Here is a 24739-nt window from a genome sequence, read left to right as displayed (position 1 = left end):
AATGAGCCTTGGCCCCGCCCAGCCTGCTGCCCTTTGGTTTACCTGCCGGCCGCATCACGCCGCCAGCCTCGCCCCGTTTCCATCCGCGCCCAGGGAAGCAATAGCCACTAGGCTGCACCCCGCCCAGCACGAGCACGGACGGGGGAAACCCCAGCACCGGACCCTGCTCCCTGAGCCCCTTCCAGTCTCACACCAGTATAACTGCCCTAGTGTAAACGGGGCAACTCCTAATTCACACCGGTTTGAGATCGGAGCCAGGCTCTAAAGCACAGGGGTTACATGGCACAGGACAACTCAGCCCTAACTGCATGGTGCTACACACATCTGCTAGGGTAAGGAAAGGTGCCAGGCACAGTGTGGGCAACTTGGCATCTAGCTAGTCTCCAAAAAGGAGGTAAAGGCCATTTCTGGTAATACACCAGCCCCTTCGCACCCACCAATCCACCTGCTTTCCCAGGGACATCTTTCTATTTAAAAAATATATATATTTTGCCCTCATCTTACCAGCACTAACGTTAGGGGAAACTAACTATACTGGTTTCAGAGTAGCAGCCGTGTTAGTCTGTATTCGCAAAAAGAAAAGGAGGACTTGTGGCACCTTAGAGACTAACGAATTTATTTGAGCATAAGCTTTCGTGAGCTACAGCTCACTTCATCGGATGCATTTGGTGGAGAATACAGAGGCTCTGAAGTGAGCTGTAGCTCACAAAAGCTTATGCTCAAATAAATGTGTTAGTCTCTAAGGTGCCACAAGTCCTCCTTTTTTCTTTTAACTATACTGGGTAGATTGTGAGAAGGGGATGTATGCAAAAGTGGGTATCAAATGCAGCCAGCAAACTGCAACAACATCTTTTTGCAACAGTGATCTCAGGTGTTACTTGTGGATGGAGCACATTGTCAGACAAAAGGGATTTTTAACAATGTGCCTTTCCCTCCACAGGGACAGTCAATTTATGGGGCACACAGGTGCACATCCCCACTTCACAATGAGGTCTATGTTCAAATCTATCCCTGCATAAAAGATTCTTGCATTGTTCATAGGTGGACAAAGCTGATTGGCTGATGATTAAGTAATGATCTATACTTATGCCTGTGATGAATCACAGACTTGGAGGTAGCTAGGCCACAGAGGAGACCTAGAGGAGGCAAAGAAATAAAAGGAATTGAGAAATTTAGTTTTCACAGAATGACGGAGCTGAATGCACCATTACTCTATGGGATTTTGTCCTTTTTATCTTGTTTTCCTACAAACAGCTCCACTAGTATGAGGACTGATGTGTTAGCATGAAGTGTGAAGCTAGACACCAGGAAATGACCCTGCCTGTCATTCACTTTTTTTGGTTTTGGTTTTGTAAGCCTTTAGAGAAAGTTGAACACATTCTAGTCAGCACCCTTGGAAAGATCACATAGCTAGAAGCACCAGGATTGCTAGAAATACCAAGATTTGTGGCTTCATCACATGTCCTAACGTGAGGGGACATTAACTGGTCCAAAATACATGCTGTCATGCCACACTGCTGCAGAATGGCAGTCCAATGCCCAGTCAAAACTTTTTTTAGGTTGCAATGGTATGATGCTGCAACAGGCACTGATCCAATGGGACAAATTCCACAAAGTGGCCACTTTTCAGCTGTATTTCAAAAGAGATTTATGCCCCTTTCTAGCCTCCTGCTGCCATCTTGCAAAACGTCAGATTGTTCAGTGGCATGGGCAGGAGGAGAGTCTGGATATCCATCTGCTTTGTGCTTCAATTCTCGTACAGGCATCCAAAGCAGCTGAGCAATACAGCTACAGTTTCTCAATCCTTCCCAAAGTGATTATTAGATTGTAATTGTTTTGTGCCGAGTCAGAGAGTCTTGTCTACCCCAGCGAAACTCATCCTATAGCTCTTGTGGAGTCCATCAAATTTTGCCTTGGAGTAAGAAAGTGCAACTTTGACGTCAACAGGAGTTGGGTCTGCCTAACTCCAGGGATAAATTTGGAGCTCTTTTTGCTCTATCTAAGAACAGGCGGATCACAGGAGCTCTCCCCACACTGCCTGAACCATGGAAGAATGCTGAATAAGCAGAATGGAGCTGCCACCAACCTTGTCCAGCCCTTCACATCCCCCAAGCAGGCCGAGGCACCCTTATTTCCTTCTAGTGGCTAGGAAGGTGCATTGGGGGTACAGGGAGAAAGAGGGTAAATATTAGTTCAGAACCTCAGCAGGAGCAAATCAGCATCTTCTCTACTGAAGTCAGTGCAGCTATGCCCACTTACACCAGCTGATGATTTGGGCCAACATGCCAACTAATCACAGGGATACACACAGCAATCAGGGCAAGAGACTCTGCCATCTCACGATGGCACGTGTGGCAATACACAAGGAAGATGTACCAAGCTTACAGCAGCACAGCATTAGGATTCCATGCCCCAGGGATCGTGCTGGACACACAGGGTCTCTGGGTCGGTATGACTGCATTCAGCGACAGTGCAGTTCCACAGGCTGCCCTCTCACAGGACAAGACACTACTGATCAATTTTCTCAGAAACATTAATAAATAAATACCCACACTCAGGGGCTTGCATTGTTGGAAAAGGCTTTTTTATTACTTTAGCCCCCAACCCTCCAAAAAAACCAAAACACCCAAACAGTCTGTATCAAATTAAAATGCAGCTAAAACATTGGCTGTAACACTTCTTAAGAAAGCTGAACCCTGAGCCCCTTAGGAGTCCCTTTTAGCCACAGACCAGGACTTTCTAGTACTAGTCACACTGGCATTTTTGCATAGAGGTTAAAGAGTCTGGTATCAGGAGATTCAGGGGGAGGGTTCCCATGCTGACGACGGTTAGAAGGCAATTGGGTGATACCGTCAATGCTTAGGACGGTGATCCTCAGCCTGGAGCACTAGACCCATAGAACTACCAGGCTCAGCTCATGGGGAATTTGCAGGTTTAATCAGAGCTCCTCTCACTTGCAAGAGAGAGTGAGAAACATGTACCTGCATCCAGAAGAAAGGGCGTCAAATGGAAACGGGGTCACACTATTGCGATGGTGAGATGTTGTGACGCTGTGTGCTGTAGTTTTAATAGGGGATGACACCATCTTGCAATGACACATCTCAACACAAACACCATAATACAATGTTAGCATGTTCCTCTGCAGTGACTTCATGGCTCTCTGTGACTCCACTGGCTTACAAAGCAGCTCTATAAGGTTGAGGATTACTGGCGAGGAGCGTTCGCCCAGGATTACTATCTCCTGCTGGCATACAAATACCAAGGCAAAGCCGGCATCATCATTTCTGTAGAAGAGTTCTGTTGCAGTGCCTTTATTTCTATCACACCAATAGTTTGCTAAGGATTTTATTAGATGGGTGTTGGTGAAGTAGAGTAACAGAGGCTTGCTATACCATTGACTATCCTGGTCAGCTTATGAGTCTGATTCATCTACAGCAGTGGTTCTTAAACCATTCTTATGTTGCATTCAGACTGGCCTAGCCCAGTGGTTCTCAGAATATCATGTGTGAATCGCCAGTGAAGTGAGTTCTAAAGGCCCACAAGGACAAAGAGAACGTCATGGGGAAGTGGTCCAGAGGATGATAAGAGCTGAAGAACCAGTGGATTAAAGAACAAAGCAGTGCATGCTCCAACTAGTAGTGCTTCTACTAAAGCACAGAACATCATGCTTGTTTGTTGGGAGTGCATCTTGCTTTTACGAATGAGCTAGTTCCTAGCTGGCTGAGGCCTGTAGCAGTGGATAAGGTGGTTACCCCTCCTGCACGCAGACTGGTTATCAGAGATTCTATTTGATATAATAGTCCATGAATCAAGAAATTAAGTCTTGAGTAAAGTCCCTCACCCTTTTTCCCAAAGCCATTTCTCCAAGGGATGGCAAGTTCAGTGATAAATATCAACAGGCAGCTTGAACTCCTTGAAAGAATAAAAAGCAATGTCTCCATTGTCCACCAGTGCAAAGACCACCGGGACATCCTCGCTCCGATAGGCAAGCTGCTTCAGTGCCCGCAGAGATGGGATCTGCTCGTCAAACCTGCAAAAGGAAGAAAGCCGGTCTTTCTCAAACCATAGGAATATTTACAAGGCCAGCCACCCTGGTGAGTGTTGCCTATTAGAGACACCCACTGAGCAGCAAAAATACACTCCCAGGCTCGGAAAAGGGCTTCCTTCATATTTACTATGAACATAAGAACAGCCATACTGGGTCAGATCAATGGCTCATCTAGCCCAGTATCCTGTTTTCAGAACAGTGGCAGTGCCAGATGCTTCAGACGGAGCGAACAGAACAGGGCAATTTATCAAGTGATACATCCCATTGTCCCCAGTTCCAGCTACTGATAGTCCAAAGTTTAGGGAAACACATAATATGGGGTTGCATCTATGACCATCTTGGCTAATAGCCATTGATGGACCTATCCTCCGTGAACTTATTGTTTTTTTGAACCCAGTAATCCTTTGGCCATCCCTTGGCACCGAGTTCCACAGGTTGACTATGCATTAACTAAAGAAGTACTTATATTTGTTTTAAACCTGCTGCCTATTAATTTCATTGTGTGACCCCTAGTTCTTGTTACGTGAAGAGGAAATAACACTTCCTTATTCACTTTCTCCACACCATTCATGATTTATAGAACTCCATCATATCCCCCCCTTAGATGTCTCTTTTCTAACCTGGACACTCCCAGATTTTTTAATCTCTCCTCAGATGGAAGTTGTTCCCTACACCTAATCATTTTTGTTGCCCTTCTCTGTATTTTTTCCCATTCTACAACATCTTTTTGGAGATGGAACAAGTAAAACTGCATGCAGTATTCAAGGTGTGGGCGTACGATGGATTTATATACTGGCATTATGATATTTTCTGTCTTATCTATCCCTTTACTAATGATTCTGAACATTGTTAGCTTTTTTGATTGCTGCTGCACACTGAGCAGATGTTTTCAGACAACTATTCATGATGACTCTAAGATCTTTTTCTGGAGTGGCAACAGCTAATTTAGACCCCACCATTTTGTATGTATAGTTGGGATTATGCTTGGCAACGTGGAATACTCTGCATTTATCAATATTGAATTATCTGCCATTTTGTTGCCCAGTCAACCTGTACAATCTTGAATAATTGTATCATATGTAAACCATCTCAGTGTTTACCCCTTTTCCCAGATCATTTATGAATGTGTTGAACACTGCCGGTCCCCATGCAGATCCTTGGGGACCCTGCTATTTACCTCTCTCCACTGTGAAAAACTGATCATTTATTCCTACTAGGGCTGTCGATTAATCGTAGTCAACTCGCACAATTAACTCAAAAAAATTAATTGTGATTAATCACAATTTTAATTGTATCGTTAAATAGAATACCAATTGAAATGTATTAAATATTTTTTGTTTTACAACACAGAATACAATATATATGAAAATGTAGAAATTGAAATCAAAGTGTATATTATTTTTTATTACAAATATTTGCACTGTAAAAATGATAACAAAAGAAATAGTATTTTTCAATTCACCTCATATAAGTACTAGTGCAATCTTTGTTGTGAAAGTGCAACTTAACAAATGTAGATTTTTTTTGTTACATAACTGCACTCAAAAACAAAACAATGTAAAATTTCAGAGCCTACAAGTCCACTCGGTCCTACTTCTTGTTCAGCCAATCGCTAAGATAAACAAGTTTGTTTACATTTACAGGAGATAATGCCTCTTCTTATTTACAATATCACCAGAAAAGTGAGAACAGGAATTTGCATGGCACTTTTGTAGCTAGCATTGCAAGGTATTTATGTTAAACATTCGTTTGCCCCGTCATACTTTGGCCATCATTCCAGAGGACATGCTTCCATGCTGATGACGAGCATTAAAAAAATAAAAATGTGTTAATTAAATTTGTGACTGAACTCCTTGGGGAGAACTGTATGTCTCCTGCTCTGCCTTTTATCCACATTCTGACATATATTTAATGTTATAGCAGTCTCGGATGATGACCCAGCACATGTTGTTCATTTTAAAAACACTTTCATTGCAGATTTCACAAAATGCAAAGAAGGTACCAACGTGAGATTTCTAAAGATAGCTACAGCACTTGACCCAAGGTTTAAGAATCTGAAGTGCCTTCCAAAATCTGAGAGGGACGAGGTGTAGAGCATGCTTTAAGTCTTAAGAGAGCAACCCTCCAACATGGAAACTACAGAACCCAAACCACCAAAAAAGAAAATCAACTTTGTGCTAGTGGCATCTGACTCAGATAATGAAAATGAACACGTGTTGGTCCGCACTGCTTTGGATTCTTATCGAGCAGAATCCGTCATCAGCATGGATGCATGTCCCCTGGAATGGTGATTGAAGCATGAAGGGACATATGAAGCTTTAGTGCATCTGGCACATAAATATCTTGTGATTCCAGCTACAACAGTGCCATGAAAATGCCTGTTTTCACTGTCAGGTGACCTTGTAAACAAGAACCGGGCAGTATTATCTCCTGCAAATGTAAACAAACTTGTTTGTCTGAGCGATTGGCTTAACAAGAAGTAGGAGTGAGTGGACTTGCAGGCTCTAAAATTTTACATTGTTTTATTTTTGAATGCAGTATTTTTTTTATATATAATTCTACATTTGTAAGTTCAACTTTCATGATCAAGAGATTGCAATACAGTACTTATATTAGGTGAACTGAAAAATACTATTTCTGTTTTTTTTACAGTGCAAATACTTGTAATCAAAAATAAACAAAGTGAGCACTGTACACTTTGTATTCTGTGTTGTAATTGAAATCAGTATATTTGAAAATGTAGAAAACATCCAAAAATATTTAAATAAACGGCATTCTATTGTTTAACAGTGCGATTAATAGCACAATTAATTTTTTTAATCGCTTAACAGCCCTAATTCCTACCCTTTGATTCCTAATCTTTTAACCACTTGCTGATGCATGACAGGACCTTCCCTCTTATCCCAGAACTGCCTACTTTGCTTGAGAGCCTTTGGTGAGGGATCTTGTCTCAGGCTTTCTGAAAGCTCAAGTACATTATACTCACTGGATCCCCCTTGTCCACATTTGTTGACCCCTTCAAAGAATACAACACAGGGCAGGCATAATTCCCCTTTACAAAAGCCATGATAACTCTTCTCCAACATGTTGTGTTCATCTATGTGTCTGATAATTCTGTTCTTTACTACAGTTTCAACCAATCTGCATGGTACTGATCCTGCAATAAAAGTTCTAGGCAAGTGCAGCCCTATACCCATACAAAGCCCTTGGAGATTTGCACAGGCTGAGGAATCTGCTGCACAGGGCTCATTGCAGGACCAGGGTCAAAGGGTTAATATCCTGGTCATTCTGTTCCAGCTGCTTCTTGCTTTGGGAGGGCAGTTACCAACAGCCTCTGTGAACCAGGACATGGCATCTCAGTTAAATAGTATAAAGTTACTTCTTGTTTCTACTTAAATAGTGAGCTCTTTGGGGCATGGTCTGTCTTTTTGTTCTACGTTTGTACAGTGCCTAGCACAACGAGGTCCTGGGCCACGTCCGGGACTCCTAAGTGCTATAGTAATAAAAATACTAAATAATAATACCAGCATCATTTAGCTGCAATATGATGACAACCTAAAGTAGGGTCAGGGTCTGAGGCTGGGGTGGAGGGTGACCAGGCAACAGATTCCAACAAGGTGGGGGAGAAAATAGTGGGAAAATCTCAGCAGGGCCATTTTAAATGAAAACTGCCTGATAATCCAGCAAATACACAAGATCCTGCAGTCAGTAACTTTGCACTAGGGTTTAAATTTCCATAGCAGCAATACAGGGCACTTCAAATAATTGCACACAGAAACTCTCATTAACAACAGCCAGGGTACATGGCCAGTACCTCCGCACACACATCCTGGCATACGGCTTCCCAGGGTTGTTCTTCTTAAAGTTGGCAACTGCATCTGCTTGATACACATTGAAGTCTATCTTCATGCCCTCCATATCCTCCTGCAGCCTGTAGGATGAGATACATATGCATACTTGGAATGACACAACACGGGACTCTGACACCTCCCGGGCTGCAGATGCATCAGAGCAAGGAGCAAGACAAAGTCTTTAAGTCGGCCTACCTAAAACCCTCGGTCCTTCGCTTCCCAGGGACCATTTAGAATCTTCCTTCTTAGGCAAAACGGCCAGTCCTGGAGTTATTCTGGAAGGGTCTGATCCAAAATCCATTGAAGTTAATGCAGAGACTCCCACTGATGGTAGTGGGCTTTGGATAAGACCCTAAGTGCTTCATCCTGAAAGATTATGAGCCCCCTTGGGAACAAGCCCCCACTACAGAGCAACTCCTTAACCAACTAGCACCATTTCCATATGAAGTGGAGAACCACACACAGCTTCCCATGCTTCCTGATGCAAGGCTTGTGCACTAATAGGCCAGCTCCAGCACTCGCACCTTGCATGCTACTCTTTCTCTGTGCCCCACGGTGCAGGCACCACAAGTGGAGGTGCACACTCCAATAGATCCAAACACAAAGCAGGCTGCTTGGATACCCATCTGCATCATAACACGTGTGCAATGTTTGTGTACCACAGACCTGTGCACAACCATCACACAACTCCTCCCAGATAGGAGCACAGCCAGAACGGTCGGGGGATTCGATTTTAAAATATCATTCAACTCCACAGCCTGCAGCTGCGACGGAAGAGCATCCCAGGGACAATACACACATTGACAGAGCACTGAAAGCCTATGACATTAGTAGGCCTCAGTGCAGAGAGGGAATGTAAGGGATGAAAGTCCATCACTGCAGTATGATGGACTTTGCCCATGCAGTCTAATAAGAGCTTATACACCAGTGCTGTAATCAGCCTGGAACGTAACTGATTTGTTGCTGGACTCTGCTGCAGCTCCTGCATGGTGACATGGCATTGCATGTACATGCCAGTCCCTCAGTAAGGATGTACCCAGCCCACGGGAGGAGCACTGGGAAGTACTTTTTGCTCCCATGCACCAGGTACATTAGGCAGTTCTGAAGCCATTGTGGAGAACACATCGCATGAGGAAGAACAATGTTTTGTTGAGTTAGACCCATCTTCCCTGGAATCTGCTGGCTCAATACTAACCGGAAGGCTCCATCCAGGATGTGGAAAGGCTGCAGCACACTGATCTGCTGGAGGACAGCAGCTGGTGGAAGAAAGAACAGGAAAGATTCAGACTCTTTAGTTCAGTCTGTGAGGTCTTCTCTACACTCACGCCCAGCCCACGTTAGACTCTGAGCGCTCTGCACCTCCCCTCTGAGCCGCCCTGCTTCAACAAGGCAGCCACATCATCCTCTCATCCTCTTGCTACTTCAATGATTTTTACTTCCCCTGTCCCCTCTCCTTAACTTGCCAGGGCAAATACACAGCCTCAGCGCCAGCAGGGACTGCCCTGCTCCCACCTAATTCCAGATGGAAAACAGCAGAAGAGAGTCATAGAAGAGAGCTGGAAAGTGCCGTCTAGTCTCTCCCCTGGCCAGTGCAGGGCCATTCCATGCTCTGCTTGTCCAGGCCAATGCCATGAGGCTTCCTCTACTTCCCATAGGTAACTCTTCCCCCTCACAGTTAGGATGTTTGTTCTGATATTCAGCCTACATTTCCCTTCCTTCTGTTCCCACTAATTGCTCCCAGGTGGTCCATGATGAGCAATCCCTCGCAATTGGTCACGACACCCCATGTGGGTCACCAATTGGCCAAGATGTGTAAGTGCTTTTCTTCCAGGTCAGGTACCTGCTGAGGCCACTTGATCCGGCTTCACCAGCGGGGTGACAGGCTGGTCCCACAGGTGCGAAGGCAGCCTCCCTGCCCTCCGCTGGCTCCTCTGCTTCACAAGCTCCTTGTACTCCTGCCAGTTGGAGCAGCACCTCACCTTCCTGTCTGCATTGATGCTGCTCTTGTATCTGCTCTCCCTCTCCCGCTGCTCCCGCTCCTTCCGTGACAACTTCTCACGCTTTTGGTTGACCAGCTTGAGCCAGCGGGTGGCGTCGGCCTCCCGCCCAACTACATTCTCCGGGAGCAGTCTCTCGTCAGGCTGTGGCAGGAATGTGTGGGGGCAGTCAGAAGCCATGTTGGGGAAGGCGATTCTGGTGAAGTCCCAGCGGGGCAGGTGGGTGTCACTGCAGCTGTCCCCAGCAGCCTTCCCATAGTCTCCAGACTGAGCTTTTGAGAGACTGGGGGGCTTGCTGAGTTGTATTGCATCAGCGGGAACTTGGGCTGACTCCCCATCTCCACTGGCAGGATCTGACTCTTTTGACTTCTCTGACAAACAGCTCCCTCCAGAGGCTGGGTGACTGGGACCACCACAGCTGTCACTGGCCTTTTCTGGGGTCTCTTCACCTTCTGGAGGATTCCCAGATGCCTTCGGTTTCTTGTCTTGTAACCTTAAAACAGGAAAAGGGGCCAATTCAGAATTTTGCTCCCTCGAAGTCCTTTCAGCAAATTTTTCCCCCCTCCATGGGTAACAAAAACAGTGTGGTCCCTGAGCATGAGAAGGCTAGGATACTGGGAGCCCAGGAAGGGGCCTACACACCCTCATTAATAGGCTCTTCCTTAGACTAGGGTCTTTTTGCTTGTGTGAAGTATTCTGCACTATTTTGGTGCTTCTCAGAGTAATGGATGGATAACGCTGGCTAAAGACAAACACAGAAGCAGAAAATGCAATGCAAGTGTCCCACACAGCTCTGTAAATGCACCACAGTCCTGACCTAGGGCACCCCCTGCTATTCCCATCTTGGTTCCTCCTCACACAGTTCTACCCATGCCCTCAAGCACGTCCGGAAGCCCCCACCTCTGCTATTCCAGCCCTGAGCAGGCACTGACAAATGTACCAATGGAATGGAGTGGGTTTAAAACACAGATATAAAATTCTCCAGGAACTGGGTTGAAAGACTGCTGAATTGAAATTAATTTGCAAACTGGACACCATTACATTAGGCTTGAATAAAGACTGGGAGTGTATGTGTCATTCCACAAAGTAAAACTATTTCCCCGTGTTTATTTCCCCCCCGCCCCATACTGTTCCTCACGTTCTTGTCAACTGCTGGAAATGGCCCACCTTGATTATCACTATAAAAGGTTTTTTTTCCTCTCCTGCTGGTAATAGCTCACCTTACCTGATCACTCTCATTACAGTGTGTATGGTAACGACCATTGTTTCATGTTCTCTGTGTATAAAATCTCCTACTGTATTTTCCACTGCTGCATCCGATGAAGTGAGCTGTAGCTCACGAAAGCTTATGCTCTAATAAATTTGTTAGTCTCTAAGGTGCCACAAGTACTCCTTTTCTTTTTGGGCTGAAACTGTTACACAAGATTTGATCCCAGGTCTCCAGACCTGAAAGGCTAGCTCATAAGTCCACAGTTTTACCTCTAATGGCTTTCTGAAATTGCATCATAACCCATACTGCACTAATATGTTTGAAAAACAGTTATGCACCAGGAGTGACCTGGACTGATTATTCTGCCCTTCCCTGTTTCTAAGTCTGTGGTGCCACCTACTGCTAATTGTGTTAATAAATAATAATGTATTATTATTTTCATTGCGGTAGTGCCTAAGGGCTGCCATCATGGACGCCATTGTTCTAGGCACTGTACAAACACAGAACAAAAAAAAACTGGTCCCTGCCCTAAAGAGCTTAACCATACTAGAATTAACACTAGAAGGTTTCTGTTCTTCCATGGCTGCTGATCAGTCCTTTTTCAGAGCTCCTTTAATGGTGCCTTATTTCTTTAGATGTGAAAAGGAGAGAGAGGAGTTTCCTGCAATTTGCTTCTCATATAGAGACCTCTCTCTTTCCATTCAAGGATCTCACAAACCGACCATCATAAGCAGATGGGACTAACCAAACAATCTGCCCCCAAGCTCAGTTCAGCCCTCGTAACAGTGAATGTGATAAGGGGGATACTTCAGGGGTTGTAGTGACCCTTTGCAATGTGTTTGGGTGGAAGTGAAACACCAGCTGTTTTCAGGCAATTTACCCGGGGGAAGAGGGGTAGGAGATGTTGTAGTGACATAGTTATGTATGAGCCGGTGCTCCAACACAACACTGGAGGAACAGAGGGCATGGGGAGGGGAAGAAAAGCCATGAATGCATCGATTGTAAAAGATGTGTTGTGAATTGATCGGGCTCTGATCACCTGAATGCTGTTTCCAATGACATTCAATCAGATTACTAAACTCAGCACCAGCACCCTAGACGACTCGCAGGGACCAACAGGCTGAGGCTGGTGGGGACCTGTTTGTTTCTTGCCCTTAGATGGAATGGACAGCAAGCAACATTTTTAGCTGTGGCCCAGAACATGGGGAATGAGTTAGTCCATTAAGGGCTTGCCACAACATGTCTGTTTTCTTTTACCGGGAGCTGGAGCTCCTCTTCCTTTTGCGATGGCGTTTTCCAGAGGTCTTGGGAAAACTGTCCAGATTCAGCTGCCTCTCGTATTGAGATGGAACAGCACTGTAATGAGGCAGAGAGACAAAGGGATTAAGGGAGAGAGAGACTGGCAGTGTTAGAAAAATCTCTTCCAAGTAAAGCCATAGGTAAATGTAACAGCAAAAGCCTCTCACTGGCTATGGAAACTGCTGCAAGGAGGACTAGGGCAGCAGAAAGAATCTCCCCACCCCAGACTCACTTGTCCAGTCCCATTACTCACGCACCCACTTCCCATCTGAACAATAAGAAAGTCTGTTGTATCGTTACTGGTGCATAACCCTTGAAGTGCTGGAATGCAAGGCACACTCAGAGGCCGCTCCACTTCATCTAAGCCAACGATCTTGGGGGATGCAAGTCTCAAGGCTCAAGTGTGGGATGCTTACATGGAATTAGAGCATCCAAGGGGTTAAAGGTAAAAAACCTTATAGGGTGCTGAGAGCTGGAAAGCTTCAATTCATCCAGGTGATTTATCTGTGACATCTCTATAAGGGGAAGAAGCGGGGAGCCACCTGCAGGTCTCAATGACTATTATTTATTATTTGTATTGAAGGAGAACCTAGTGGCACTAGGAGTTATGGATGAGGGCCCCATAGGGCTAGACACCGTACAAACAGCAAACAAAAAGTGCCCCCAGAGAGCTTACAATGTAAGTGCTGCAGATCACAGTAAATGCTACCTCATAATATACTTACTATTATTATTTGTATTATGGTACTGCCTACAGGTCCCCAAACAAGATCAGGGCCCTATCATGCCAGCTGCTGTACAAACACAAAGCAAAAGAGAATCCCTCCTCCAAAGAACTTTTAGTCTAACTAGACCAGACAAATATACAGAGGCACAGGAAGGTGAAGTGACTTGTCTACGGTCACAGAAGGTCAGTGGCAGAGCTGGGAATGGAATTAAGATCTCCTAACTCCCAGTCCACTGCCCTGTCCACTGGACCAAGCAAACAATAATACTTTCCCTGAGGCTGAGGAGCCGTTGAATGTTTAAAGCAGGGCTTTAGAGCAGAGCCTGGAGCTGGAGCACGGAGCAGCTCCAGAGCAGTGGAGCTGAAGGTTTTTGCCTGGAGCTGGAGCGGAGCTGGAGCACACCTCCAAAGTCCTGGTTTAAAGCCAAGGAACAGATAGTTTAAGGGGAGGAGGAGGAATGATCATGGCTTCCACCATACAAGGGAATTACTGGCTCAGTTCAGGCTTCATCTGCCAACTAAGAATCACATCTAGAGATTCCCAAACCCCTACAAAGATTCCTAGGCTTCATGGGCAGGAGCAGTGGATCTGAAGAAGCAAGCCCACTATAGCAAAGGGGAGCCTAGGAGGGCAGAGCACCTCCTCTTTGCCCTGCATCCAGGGCATTCCAGCATGGCTTCTGAAAGACAGCAGCAGGAAGGGGTGAGGAAAGGAAAAGCCAGATACCTGGGGCAGAATCTCAGCACAATGTAACCCAGTCTCTTCAAGTGGCTGAACACCTTAAAAGAGCAAAGAAAACCAAGAATGTGAAATGATCACCTTTAAAAAAAAAAAATCAGAATTCTCTTTTTGTAGCATATGGCAAGCTGAGTTAGATACTATCTGAATGGCTGATTCAGACCAAAGACAGCTAAGCATAGAGTGTGCCTAGACTTCAGTATTCTCCCCACAAAAAGTACATGAGAGATCATATGGGTAAAACTTCATTAGATGCCAAAGCACCACAAACCTGGCTGGGACTCTGCATGGCTTGAGAGCCAGCATAGCTGTGGGAGTGATCATCCACATGGAGAATCTGACTGGCACAAATGCCCAGCTTGCTACAGCACCCAAAAAGTACCAAATGCCTCCTAGGCCTCCAGTGATACAGTGGTGGAATGTTCACTACCCAGGAGACTGAAGAAAGAGAAGGGACTTTGTATGGTTTGTACCTAGTGCAAACTTGAGTGATCAGGAAGAGTACGAGGATCACAGAGATCCTATGTTTGCCTCCAGCATCCTGCATTTCAGAAATCAGAAGATCTCTGTGCTGCTGCCATAGCTAGTGTTTTCCTAGCAATGGGCAAGGACCAGCAGCAGAGGCAAATCCTTGCCAGTTTCACTCTGCTATTCTTTCTGGGCATAGAGGGGAGCGGGGTCTTCTGAGGCAGGATTCAATCTTTGCCACTGCTGCTGCGGCAGAGTAAGAGATTGCTTTGCTTTGCCTTGCCCTCTCCTCTGTGCCCCTAGCAGCTCACACCTCTTGGTTCCACAGCAGCACCAGCATAGTGAACAAACGGCAATGATCAGGTTAGTTTAGTTCTGATGCTGCTACTGCATACGCCACTGTGTAACGCTATGTGCAATCCTACAATAGAAGAGATCATGGGGGAAAGCAGAGAACCAGAGCCAGAGGATAAAAAAGGAGACAGTTGCTTAGCTGAAGTGGGAAGATGAGTGGACGAATTAAATAAATACATAAATAAATTCCACCCCCTCCCTAAATTGTAGACTCCCACCACCATCTGAATAGGTGAGTTGTAACCACCCCTTACCCACTGCAATAATCACTACTGGTGTCAAATCCTTTGTGCACACCTGGTACTGCAGCAGGCTCACCGTCCCTTGGGACAGCAGGGTCTCATAGGCTTCTTGTATGGACAAGGGCAGGTCCCTGTAAAAGAGCTGAATAGAGCCCTGAAAAACAGAACCTTGGGTTTAGGAACCACAGGTTGCAGGAAACCAGTATTGCAGAGTCCAGGCCCATTCCTTCCTTGTGGTCTCAATAGCTGGTCCCAGCATCCAGCTGCTTTTGACTCAAACTCCAGCTTGGTGCTGACTAGATGATCTCCTGAGGTCCCTTCCAACCCTGATATTCTATGATTCTATGATTCTTAAGTATCAAATTATTTTAATGCAACTTCTCTCCTACAAATCTGTGATGCCAACTTATTCTCAAATGCACAGTGGCACCCTCCCTCTACATTGGGTCTAATGGGGCGGAGTTAGCATTGGTCAGCACTGCCACAAAACTTACTAAGTTGGGCCTTCCCATGCAAGCACACACATTGCTGTAACAACAACGAGGAGTCCTTGTGGCACCTTAGAGACTAATAAATGTATTTGGGCATAAGCTGTGTATTCATTGTTTATACATTGCTGTGTAATCAAAAAATAACTGGCAATAACTGGGCTAGCTTCTGAGATATGTTGAGCACCCACAATCCCCAATGACCTCAGAGGTGGCTATGGGCACTCAGCTTCTCTCAGCCTTAGTCCCTCTAACATTGGGGCCTGCTCATTAGCTAATTTTAAAATAAACCGCTCCCACCTTGATTTGTTTGCCCACAAAATACCAAGTTACCAAGCACTAGGAAATATGCCTCCCCCATGAAACGGGGTAGATGCATCTTGCAGGTCTTTTCTGTCTCTAAAACCTACTTGATTCTGTGCCCAGCGGCCAACCGCACAATTTCATTTTCAAATCAGGCCACTTGTGATCTCTAGCCCTTGGCAAATCACAACCCCAAAGCAAAATAGCCCTTGAAATCAGAGTTTGAATGAGACCATCTGCTGTCCTGAATCCAACAGTTTATCAAAACAAAACAAGCGCATCTTTAGACTTGAATAGATGGTCTTGAGTTGATAGGATTTCTCAATGGTAACACAAGTCCCTCAAGAACAGAGAATGCCAACCCAGCCTTAACTGGGAGCATCAGGGCCGAGAATTCTCTGGACAAAGGAAAAGAAACTGGTCTCTTTGCTCTCATCCCTCTTCGACTTTCTGTTTGGTAATATATGCCAGAAAAGGGTGCCAGGCATTTAACCACAGAGCAAGTACAGCACTGGAAATACATGTACATACATCTCATACACCAATACACCTCAGCTGCCACACCTAGAAGGGCCTGATTTGGTGCCTAATATCCCACATCATCTCCATAGTTAATAAACATTTTGTTCCAAAATCACAAAGGATTATGCACCAGGATAAAAAGATATGATTTTGTTCCACAAATAAAGCACTGGGCGGTGCTGGCCCCTAAGCAAAGGGGTGCCCTGTGCATGTTACACAGTTATTTATTTCCTTGTACTGTAGGCGGTAACCCTAATAATGAAAGACATGTTGCACCAGAGCATAAAAGGGATGGCAGCTACTTTAGGGCACAGGCCCCCCTGGCTCTTCTTTGAACCAGTGGCCTAGAGTTGAAAGGTTTTGTGTCTCAAAACCTACAGCCAGTCCCTCAGGAACTGGGCCTTTTGAGGACAATCATTTATTCAAATTGTAGTAGAGACCAACATGTGCCATGTGGTTTCAGACTGTGTCCTGAAGAGCATACACAACTGGAGGATCTTGAACTATTGAGAAGGATGAAGGATCCACTGCAGGTTTCCTAATGCTCTCTCTGCCTTCCCAGCTACTATTGCTCCTGCAACAGTGTTATTCAAAAAGAATCCACTGCCCCCAAGCCTGGGCATCCTACTCACGCATTCCAGTAGATAGAGGGCTTCCTCTGGCAGCAGGCACTGTTTGCCATGCTCTGTGAACCCCATAGTGTGCCAGAACTTCCCCTGGGAACAAAAGGATAAATCTGTGATGTGCTGGGGCCATCCCTGACCCACAGCCAGGCTTTCTCCCACACTGGGACACGAATTAAAAATCAGACAGACAATCTGCATTTGCCAGCAGGAGGCGACAGTGTCAAACTCATACATCATCACCACTTACCGCAGGGGATTTCAGCTCCACGATGCCCTCTCGTGGCTTCCATTCAGCTTTCGCCAAACTTCCCCTGAGAAGTTTTTTTAAAAAAACAAAAACAAAACAAAAAAATAAACCACACATCAGTAGACATCAGCCCACCCTTCCTTTGCCCCCTCAATGTAATGATTTAACAAATCTTTCTCCCCATCAGCCTGTGAGAAGGCAGCAGGGTAGGAAATTGCAAACTTCCAGAGGGAGTTCTCTGAAGCTAAAAGCGCTCCTGCCAGAAAGGCTGCCCATCTGAGCCCACAGTACAATGTACTGTAACATTCTGCAGTTCCTGAAATCGCTCTACACTGCGGTCTCCAACACACAAAGCAAAACATATGGTCTTGTGGGGGGCATTTTATAACTGCAGAGAGGGAACAGAGTGACTTGGCAGGAGGAGTGTTGCTCTAAAAGGAAGTGCATTTTTAGTGACTTGGAGACAGGAGTCTTGGGTTCTATCTTGGGCTTGCCATGTGTGCAGAGATAAGTCATGTCACCTCTCTGTCTCAACTACCCCATCTGTAAAATGGGAAGATGTTGATAACTCACAGGGATGCTAGAAGACCTTAATATATTCCTGCAAGAGCCTTGAATGACAGTGCTATAGAAACCCATTGTACTATCAGCATTAATAGATCATTAGCATCCAGGGCATGACTTCTCCCTGATGCACTCTGATCATCCTGAGAGTCAATAAGAGCCCCAGGGGCAGTGCTGCCACTGAGGAACAGGATCTCAGCCCAGATGAAGGAACTTACAGCCTCTCCACACGCTCCTCTGCCAGGAGCTGCCAATGCTCCTCCCGGCACCGGTGCAGCCTCTCTGCCTGCTCTTCTGAGCTATCCGGGATGAAGTCCTTCTGGCCATGTGAGCACTGAGGAACCTTGCGGTCACGTATCCGAGCTGCCAGCAGCTCAGCTGGGCTGGGGGAGATTAAATGTTAGGAGAACATCTGGGCTGCAGTTCCTTTCCAACAACTCCTGCTGCTTGAGGCTGCAGGCCCAAAATGGGGGCAGGGGAATGCTGGGAATACCTCGCTCTGGCTGGTACAGGGGGTTGATAACAAGCTTGTCTTCCTCCTCCAAGGGACTAGCAGGAGCCAAACACTCCCAGGTGACAGCTCTTTGGGAAGGGGTTTTGTGCATGAAGGGGGTGCGGCAGCCGAGTGCCCAGCAGGCAGATGTCTGTGTCACAGTGTTCACACCTGGCACCTGGCCCCTTGGCTGGCATTGGGAGCCAGGAGGCCAAGCCACTGAGGTTGAGCTTAGCCTATGGCCACACAGATCGTGGTTCCTCAGGCCAGGGTTGAAGCGCGCTGGTAGGGGGAGCTGGGCCACGCTGGGCACCTGCCCTAGGGCTACGGTCTGCAGGGCTGCCCAGGCCCCTGCGCCAGGCCCACTGCCGAGGGGCAACAGATTTCACCCAAGGTCCAAACAAAACAGCGTGTCACAGAGCAGGAGACTCCCTCCCTCCCTGCTGGCAGCGCCGCCGCACTGGAGTCCTGCCCTACGGGCTACCTAGGCCTCTGGGGGACCCCCACCAGGGCCCCACTCTGCGGGGGCGAAGGGGCGCTGCCCCTTGATCTGGTCCCCACGTCCACACACGGGGGAGGGGCGACATTGGCCCTTTAACCCGCCGCCTCCCCGCAGTGCCGGGGCGTTCGCAGCACGGGGGCGAGGGCTGCGGTGCTGCCCCGTTAAGGGCCCCTGGAGCCCGACTGCCCAGCACAGGCCGGCCGCCGGCCGCCGGCCCCCCTGTACCCGAAGAGGCGGCCCGCGCGGGGCTCCAGCTCGGGCTCCATCCGGCAGCTCGGCGTGGCCATGCTCTGTCTTCTCCTGCCGGCCGGCCGAGCTCCGCGGGGTCCTAGTGCGGCACGGGTACCGGGCGAGGAGGCGCTTCCGCTGGGTCCTAGTGCGGCCCAAGTTTCTGAGCTTTACCAAGAGCCAGGCTGGGCCGGGCTTGGGGGTCGCAGTGGCCAGGCTGCCGGCCTTAGAGCGCCCCTAAGCGGGGCGAGCCAGCTCACTGGTGCCCCCTGCGGGAGCCACCACAGCCTAACACTATCCTCCAGGGAGCCAAGACCCTCAGCTGCAGACAGGACCCCCCTGGACTGGACTGGCCCCTCTGGCCCTGACCATCCCCTGCACTGAGCCCACATCCCAGGGAGCGCCGGGGATGGGGGGGTTAGAGGCGAGCATGCTATTGTCTTTGGCTCACGCTCACATATGGGCTTATGCTCATCTATAAACATTAATTCACAGTACACAGAGTCCTGCAAAAGGCATCTCAGGCTCCATGTCATGCACACTCATACATGACAATTTGCATAACTACATTTTGCATGCATGCTCACAGATGGATATATTCATCCCTTTGCACTCCTGAAAAACAGCATGACTCACCACATGCTCACCACTAGAAGGCTCTGTGGGGTCAGACCCATTATAGTGAGGCCCCACAACCCCCCTCCTGAAAATACATGACCATCGATATCCCCACCTTATAGAGGGGGGTGCAGCTAAAGATCCGCCACAGCCTCACATTTGTTGCAGTCACTGATGCCCCTGCAGAGTGAGTGCAGAATACTACCACATCAGCATTCTCCCCTCACACCAGTGGTCATGCCTTACACCCAGGTCACTCAGGTATAAACAACTCCACAATGTGCAAGGTAGCGGAGCATCGGGTCCGGAGTGAGCAAAGCTTGTAAAATTAACATCCCTCTTGCAGCAAAATCATGACAAAGCCCGTATAAAAGGGCTTGATCACACTCCCATTAAAGACAATTGACTTTAATGGAAGCAGGATCAGACCCAGCACTTTCCCAGTGACATGATTGTGGTCCATGGTGAATTTATTTCCTTGTAATCAAAGCAGTCTTGACAGAGTTAGGTGTTCTGGCCAGATTGGAAATGGGATTAAGAAAGTCAATATCTGTACAGTGCTTCACCAGCTCTTGACAAGCTATTTTTTTCAAGAATTGTTGACAATCCTTGAGAAGAGAGTGATAATTTGAAAGTAATTTCTTAACCCCTCTCATCAACTGGCAATAATTTAGCAATTCCATAAACAGATGGTATATTCCTGCTACTTAATGAAAAATTATACAAAGTGGTCAAAGGCAAATAAACTAGCCTGCAGCCAAATTGGGGGGAGGGGTGTGTGTAATAAAAAGGTCTTGTTTCCTACAGATTTAGTTAAGTCTATTAATGACAGGTTTCAAAGTAGCAGCCGTGTTAGTCTGTATTCACAAAAAGAAAAAGAGTACTTGTGGCACCTTAGAGACTAACAAATTCATTTAACAAATGCATCCGATGAAGTGAGCTGTAGCTCACGAAAGTTTATGCTCAAATAAATTTGTTAGTCTCTAAGGTGCCACAAGTACTCCTTTTCTTTTTAAGTCTATTAGTAACAGATTTGTAGTTTTCTGAGTCCTTCTGTTATCAAACATTTCAGGGCCATTAGGAGGACTGAAGTGATATATGCCACCTGAATCTATGATCTCATCAAATCTCAAACTAAGCCAGGTTCAATCTAGTGAGTTTGGATGGGTGACCTCCAAGAAAAACCCAAAAAGAAAAAGAGTACTTGTGGCACCTTAGAGACTAACAAATTTATTAGAGCATAAGCTTTCGTGAGCTACAGCTCACTTCAAGCTCACGAAAGCTTATGCTCTAATAAATTTGTTAGTCTCTAAGGTGCCACAAGTACTCCTTTTCTTTTTGCGAATACAGACTAACACGGCTGCTACTCTGAAACCTGTCATTAAGAAAAACCCAGGCACTGCAAGAAAGGGTTTTAGTCATTCAATAGGTGGCACAGTTTCTTCTAAGTCAGCACTATACCAAGGCTTCACTGGTGCAGTTATGCTGGACGCACTGTGATACAAATGAGTCATAAAACTGAAATCCTTGTTGCTCTTGGGGCTTGTCTTCACTGCTGAAAAGCTGTGGTTTTTATCTTGGGTTAACTAACTAATGCTATCCTGAGGTAAAACACAGTGAAGACAAGGTCCTTTAGTTTTACCATGAGGTAAATTCACTAAGGACAGCAGGGACATGGCAAGTTTACCTCATGGTAAAACTAAAGTGCCTTGTCTTCATTGTGTTTTTACCTCAGGGTGGCTCATGTGAGTTAATTACCCTGATGTTAAAAAAAACAACAGCAACCCACACAGCTTTTAACAAGGAAGACAAACCCACAGCCATTGAAATTCCCCGTTCCTATGGCACTTTTCTCCATAGCAGGGATGTTAGCCTTGCTGCCCTGGCAAAATTCCATTGTGAGTATTTACATGCAAAAATTCCCCTTGTAGTTTCAATCAGAGACATTATTTTTCACTTCTTGGCCTTAAACTGTTGTTTTGTGGTACTCTTTTTGAAGTGATCCTTAAGTTATATACTCCAGGCTGGAGTGGGGTGCGGGGGGTAAGGGCTCCATCTGTGGGAGCAGGCTCTGGGGTGGGGCTGAGGAGTTTGGGGTATAGACAGGTGCTCTGGGCTGGGACCGAGGGGTTCAGAAGGCAGGAGGGGGGGGGATCAGGACTGAGATAGAGGGTTGGGGTGTGGGAAGGCGGCAGGCTCCGGCTGGGGCTGCGGGCTCTGGGGTGGTGCTGCGGATGAGGGATTTGGGGTCCAGGAAGGTACTCCAGGCTGGGATCAAGGGGTTTGGAGGGTGGGAGGGGGATCAAGACTGGGGCAAGGGGTTGGGACATAGGAAGAGGCTCAGGGGGTTCAGGCTCTGGGCAGCACTTACCTCAAGCGGCTCCTGGTAGCAGCGGCATGTCCCTTCTCTGGCTCCTACACATAGGGCACAGCCAGGCAGCTCTGCACACTGCCTCATCCGCAGGCACTGCCTCTGCAGCTCCCATTGGCTGTGGTTCCCAGCCAATGGGAGCAGCGGAGGTGGCACTTGGAGCAGGGGCAGCATACAGAGCAGAGCCCCCTGGCTGCCCCTACCTGTAGGAGGCAGAGCGGGATCACCTTCTGGGTGATGAAGGTGTGAAGGGCCTACCCACTGTCCTGTCGACATCTTCTGGGATCTTTTCTTTCTCTTTTCCCCCCCAAGGCCAAGTTAGTTCTTTGTGTGGGTGGGAGGGAGGGAGGGAGGTGTGCCCATGCTTTGGGTAACACAGGAGAGAAGAGCTAATGCCATTCTTACATGTTCTGGTGAGCAGTGAAATAGTAAATGTTGACAATTAAGGGATCATAACTGACACCTGAGTTACCACCCACCGACTGGATTAGGGCAGTTTACACCTCAGAGCTATAGTTTCTGACGCGGCAGATACTGCTGCTTTGTTCACCTTCAGTTCACATAGTGAAGGGTTTCTTCACAACCGTAACAGCTAGGGATTAGCTCTCCCTCTGAAATGGAAGCTGTGACTAGAGATCTACTGAGAAGTCCGTCTGTTCTTTCTCCTCTCTTCCCCCTGCCAGTCCTGCGTGTGTGTGTGGGGAAACCTCACAATCCAGTAAGCACTGAGATAGGATCCCAGGACAGGGGCCTGTACTGGAGGGAGAATACAGGCCTGCCTACAATGCCCCCTAGTGGAGCGTGATTATGACCCTGAATCTATCACCAAGGGGCAAAAAACCAAGGAATTCCTTCTCCTGGACTAGGGTAAAAGCTAATTGGTGGAGCCTTGTGTCAACAGCAGCGAAGGCTGTGAGCTGGAAAGAGCCAAAGAAGCATTTCATTCTTCTGCTTGGGACTTCTTTTACTCTGTAAGGCGGGGAACTCTGATTTGTCTGGAGGGATAAAGAAGTAAAATCACCAGCGTGCCTAAATATCGGGGAAACTGAGCCACACCTGACCTGACTTCAGACTAGGTAAGCCACGATTTACAACCATCCTTCTTCCTTGACGTGCAAACTACAGCCGCAGGCCACATCCGGCCCATGGGACCATCCTGCCTAGCCCTTGAGCTCCCGGGCAGGGAGGCTAGCCCCCAGCCTCTCCCCTGCTGTCCCCCCTCCACTGCAGCCTCAGCTCGCCGTGCTGCCAGCGCTCTGAGCGGCGGGGCTGCGAGCTCCTGCCGGGCAACGCAGCTGCGAGAGCCGCCGGCCTGCCCCGGTGCTCTAGACTGTGCGGCGGTGTGGCTGGCTCCAACCAGGCAGTGCGGCTGCCAGTCCTGGTGCTCTGAGCGGCATGGTAATGGGGTGGGGAGTGGGGGGATTGGATGGGGGGCAGTCAGGGGCTGGGGGCCAGGCTGTTTGGGGAGGCACAGGCTTCCCTACCCGGCCCTCCATACAGTTTCAGAACCCCGAGGTGGCCCTCAGGCCAAAAAGTTTGCCCACCCCTGTGCTAAACCTTGAGGTGAAAATAGAATGCTAGGGTTGGAAACATGACAATTCTTTAGTAAAGGCCAAAGCTTATTAATGGTTCTTCTGCCCGTACCTTACAGTGAAAAGAGAACTGTATTTTCCTTACATTTTGGGAGGACCCGCAGATTCTTTCACGGCTGTAAAGGGTATTGCTGCTGATGGCACAAAGGCCACTGCAGAATCCTTTCCAGGCAGTTGCCTGCTGAAGAGTCAGTGTAACCACAAGCTCAGTGTGAAGCAGTGTGGTTTTTGGTGGTTTAATTGGCATGTGACTGAAAACAAGTGACTCCTGTATTTTAATCTCAGCTCTGGTAAATTGACTCCCTCTGTGACTCTAGGCAAGCTATTTCACCTTTCTGCTTCAGTTTCCTTGTTTCTCTCAAATGGAGATAATCATTACCTGCCTTACAGGGTGTTCATGGGGAGCAATTAGTTAATGTCTGTAAAATGACATGCATGCGCAGATTCACCAGAATCACATAGTGGTTCTCAACCGGGGCCCCTTGCGTGGGGCCACAAGCAGGTTTCATGGGGTCCATCAAGCATGACTGGTGTTAGACTTGCTAAGGCCCAGGGCAGAAAGCTGAAGCCCTGCCATGCAGTACTGCAGCCTGGAGCCCTGAGCTCCAGCACCTGGGGGCTGAAGTTGAAGCAATTTAACTTCACGGTTCCCTTTGTGGCGGGAGACCCCAGGCAATTGCCCTGCTTCCTACCCCTTAACACTGGCCCTGGCTTTTATATGGAGAGAAAAAGTTGTTTTGGCACAGGTGGGCCGTGGAGTTTTTATAGGATGTTGGTGGGGCAGGGGTTCAGAAAGAAAAAGGTTGCGAACCCTTGCTCTAGCGGCTGGGAGCGTAGAGGCTTTTAAACTATTTTATTTGGGTAATTTTGTCTCTTGCAAAAATCTTCTAAATGTGTGTTGTTGTGCAGAGACTTCAGGACAACCAGCTGGGGTAGGGAACCTCAAGCTCTATCCTTCCACAGACTCCAATCCATGGGGCATGTCTTCACTAGCAAAGTTAAAGTACTGCTGCTGCTTTAAAATGGTTGTGTAGTCGCGGCACCAGCGCTGGGAGATAAAAAAAAAAAAAAAAAAAACACCTCCACAAGTGGAATAGCTCCCAACGCTGCTGCACTGTCTACACTGGCACTTTACAGCGCTGAAACTTGCAGCCCTCAGGGGTGTGTTTTTTCAGACCCCTGAGCGAGAAAGTTGCAGCGCTGTAATGTGTCCGTGTAGACAAGTCCCAAGTCAGTTAAGCTTGGGATGC

At 47.4% G+C, this 24739-nt stretch overlaps 1 protein-coding gene across 3 annotated transcripts; it reads right to left on the bottom strand.

Moving 5' to 3' along the window:
* Positions 1 to 893: 893 nt before the first annotated feature.
* On the bottom strand, positions 894 to 19135 carry TSEN54 (tRNA splicing endonuclease subunit 54). Of its 3 annotated transcripts, none has more exons than XM_038372203.2 (11): positions 18906 to 19120; positions 17904 to 18068; positions 17122 to 17185; positions 16881 to 16964; positions 14991 to 15089; positions 13860 to 13912; positions 12364 to 12462; positions 9740 to 10389; positions 9095 to 9155; positions 7863 to 7979; positions 894 to 4030 (listed from the first exon to the last, which is right to left on the bottom strand). In XM_038372203.2, exons 1-11 carry the CDS (start codon positions 18965 to 18967, stop codon positions 3880 to 3882), a joined length of 1605 nt encoding a protein of 534 aa, XP_038228131.1. In that variant the 5' UTR covers positions 18968 to 19120; the 3' UTR covers positions 894 to 3879. The 3 variants fall into 3 exon arrangements, with proteins under 3 accessions (XP_038228131.1, XP_038228133.1, XP_038228132.1); XM_038372205.2 differs by lacking the exon at positions 18906 to 19120 and adding an exon at positions 18179 to 18641; XM_038372204.2 differs by lacking the exon at positions 16881 to 16964 and having other exon boundaries at positions 18906 to 19135.
* Between the last annotated feature and the right edge of the window lie 5604 nt (positions 19136 to 24739).

This window comes from Dermochelys coriacea, chromosome 14 (assembly GCF_009764565.3).
Source record: "Dermochelys coriacea isolate rDerCor1 chromosome 14, rDerCor1.pri.v4, whole genome shotgun sequence".
Lineage (NCBI taxonomy): Eukaryota > Metazoa > Chordata > Testudines > Dermochelyidae > Dermochelys > Dermochelys coriacea.
Note: the sequence above shows the minus strand (reverse complement) of the source record. Positions and strands in the feature narration are given on the sequence as shown.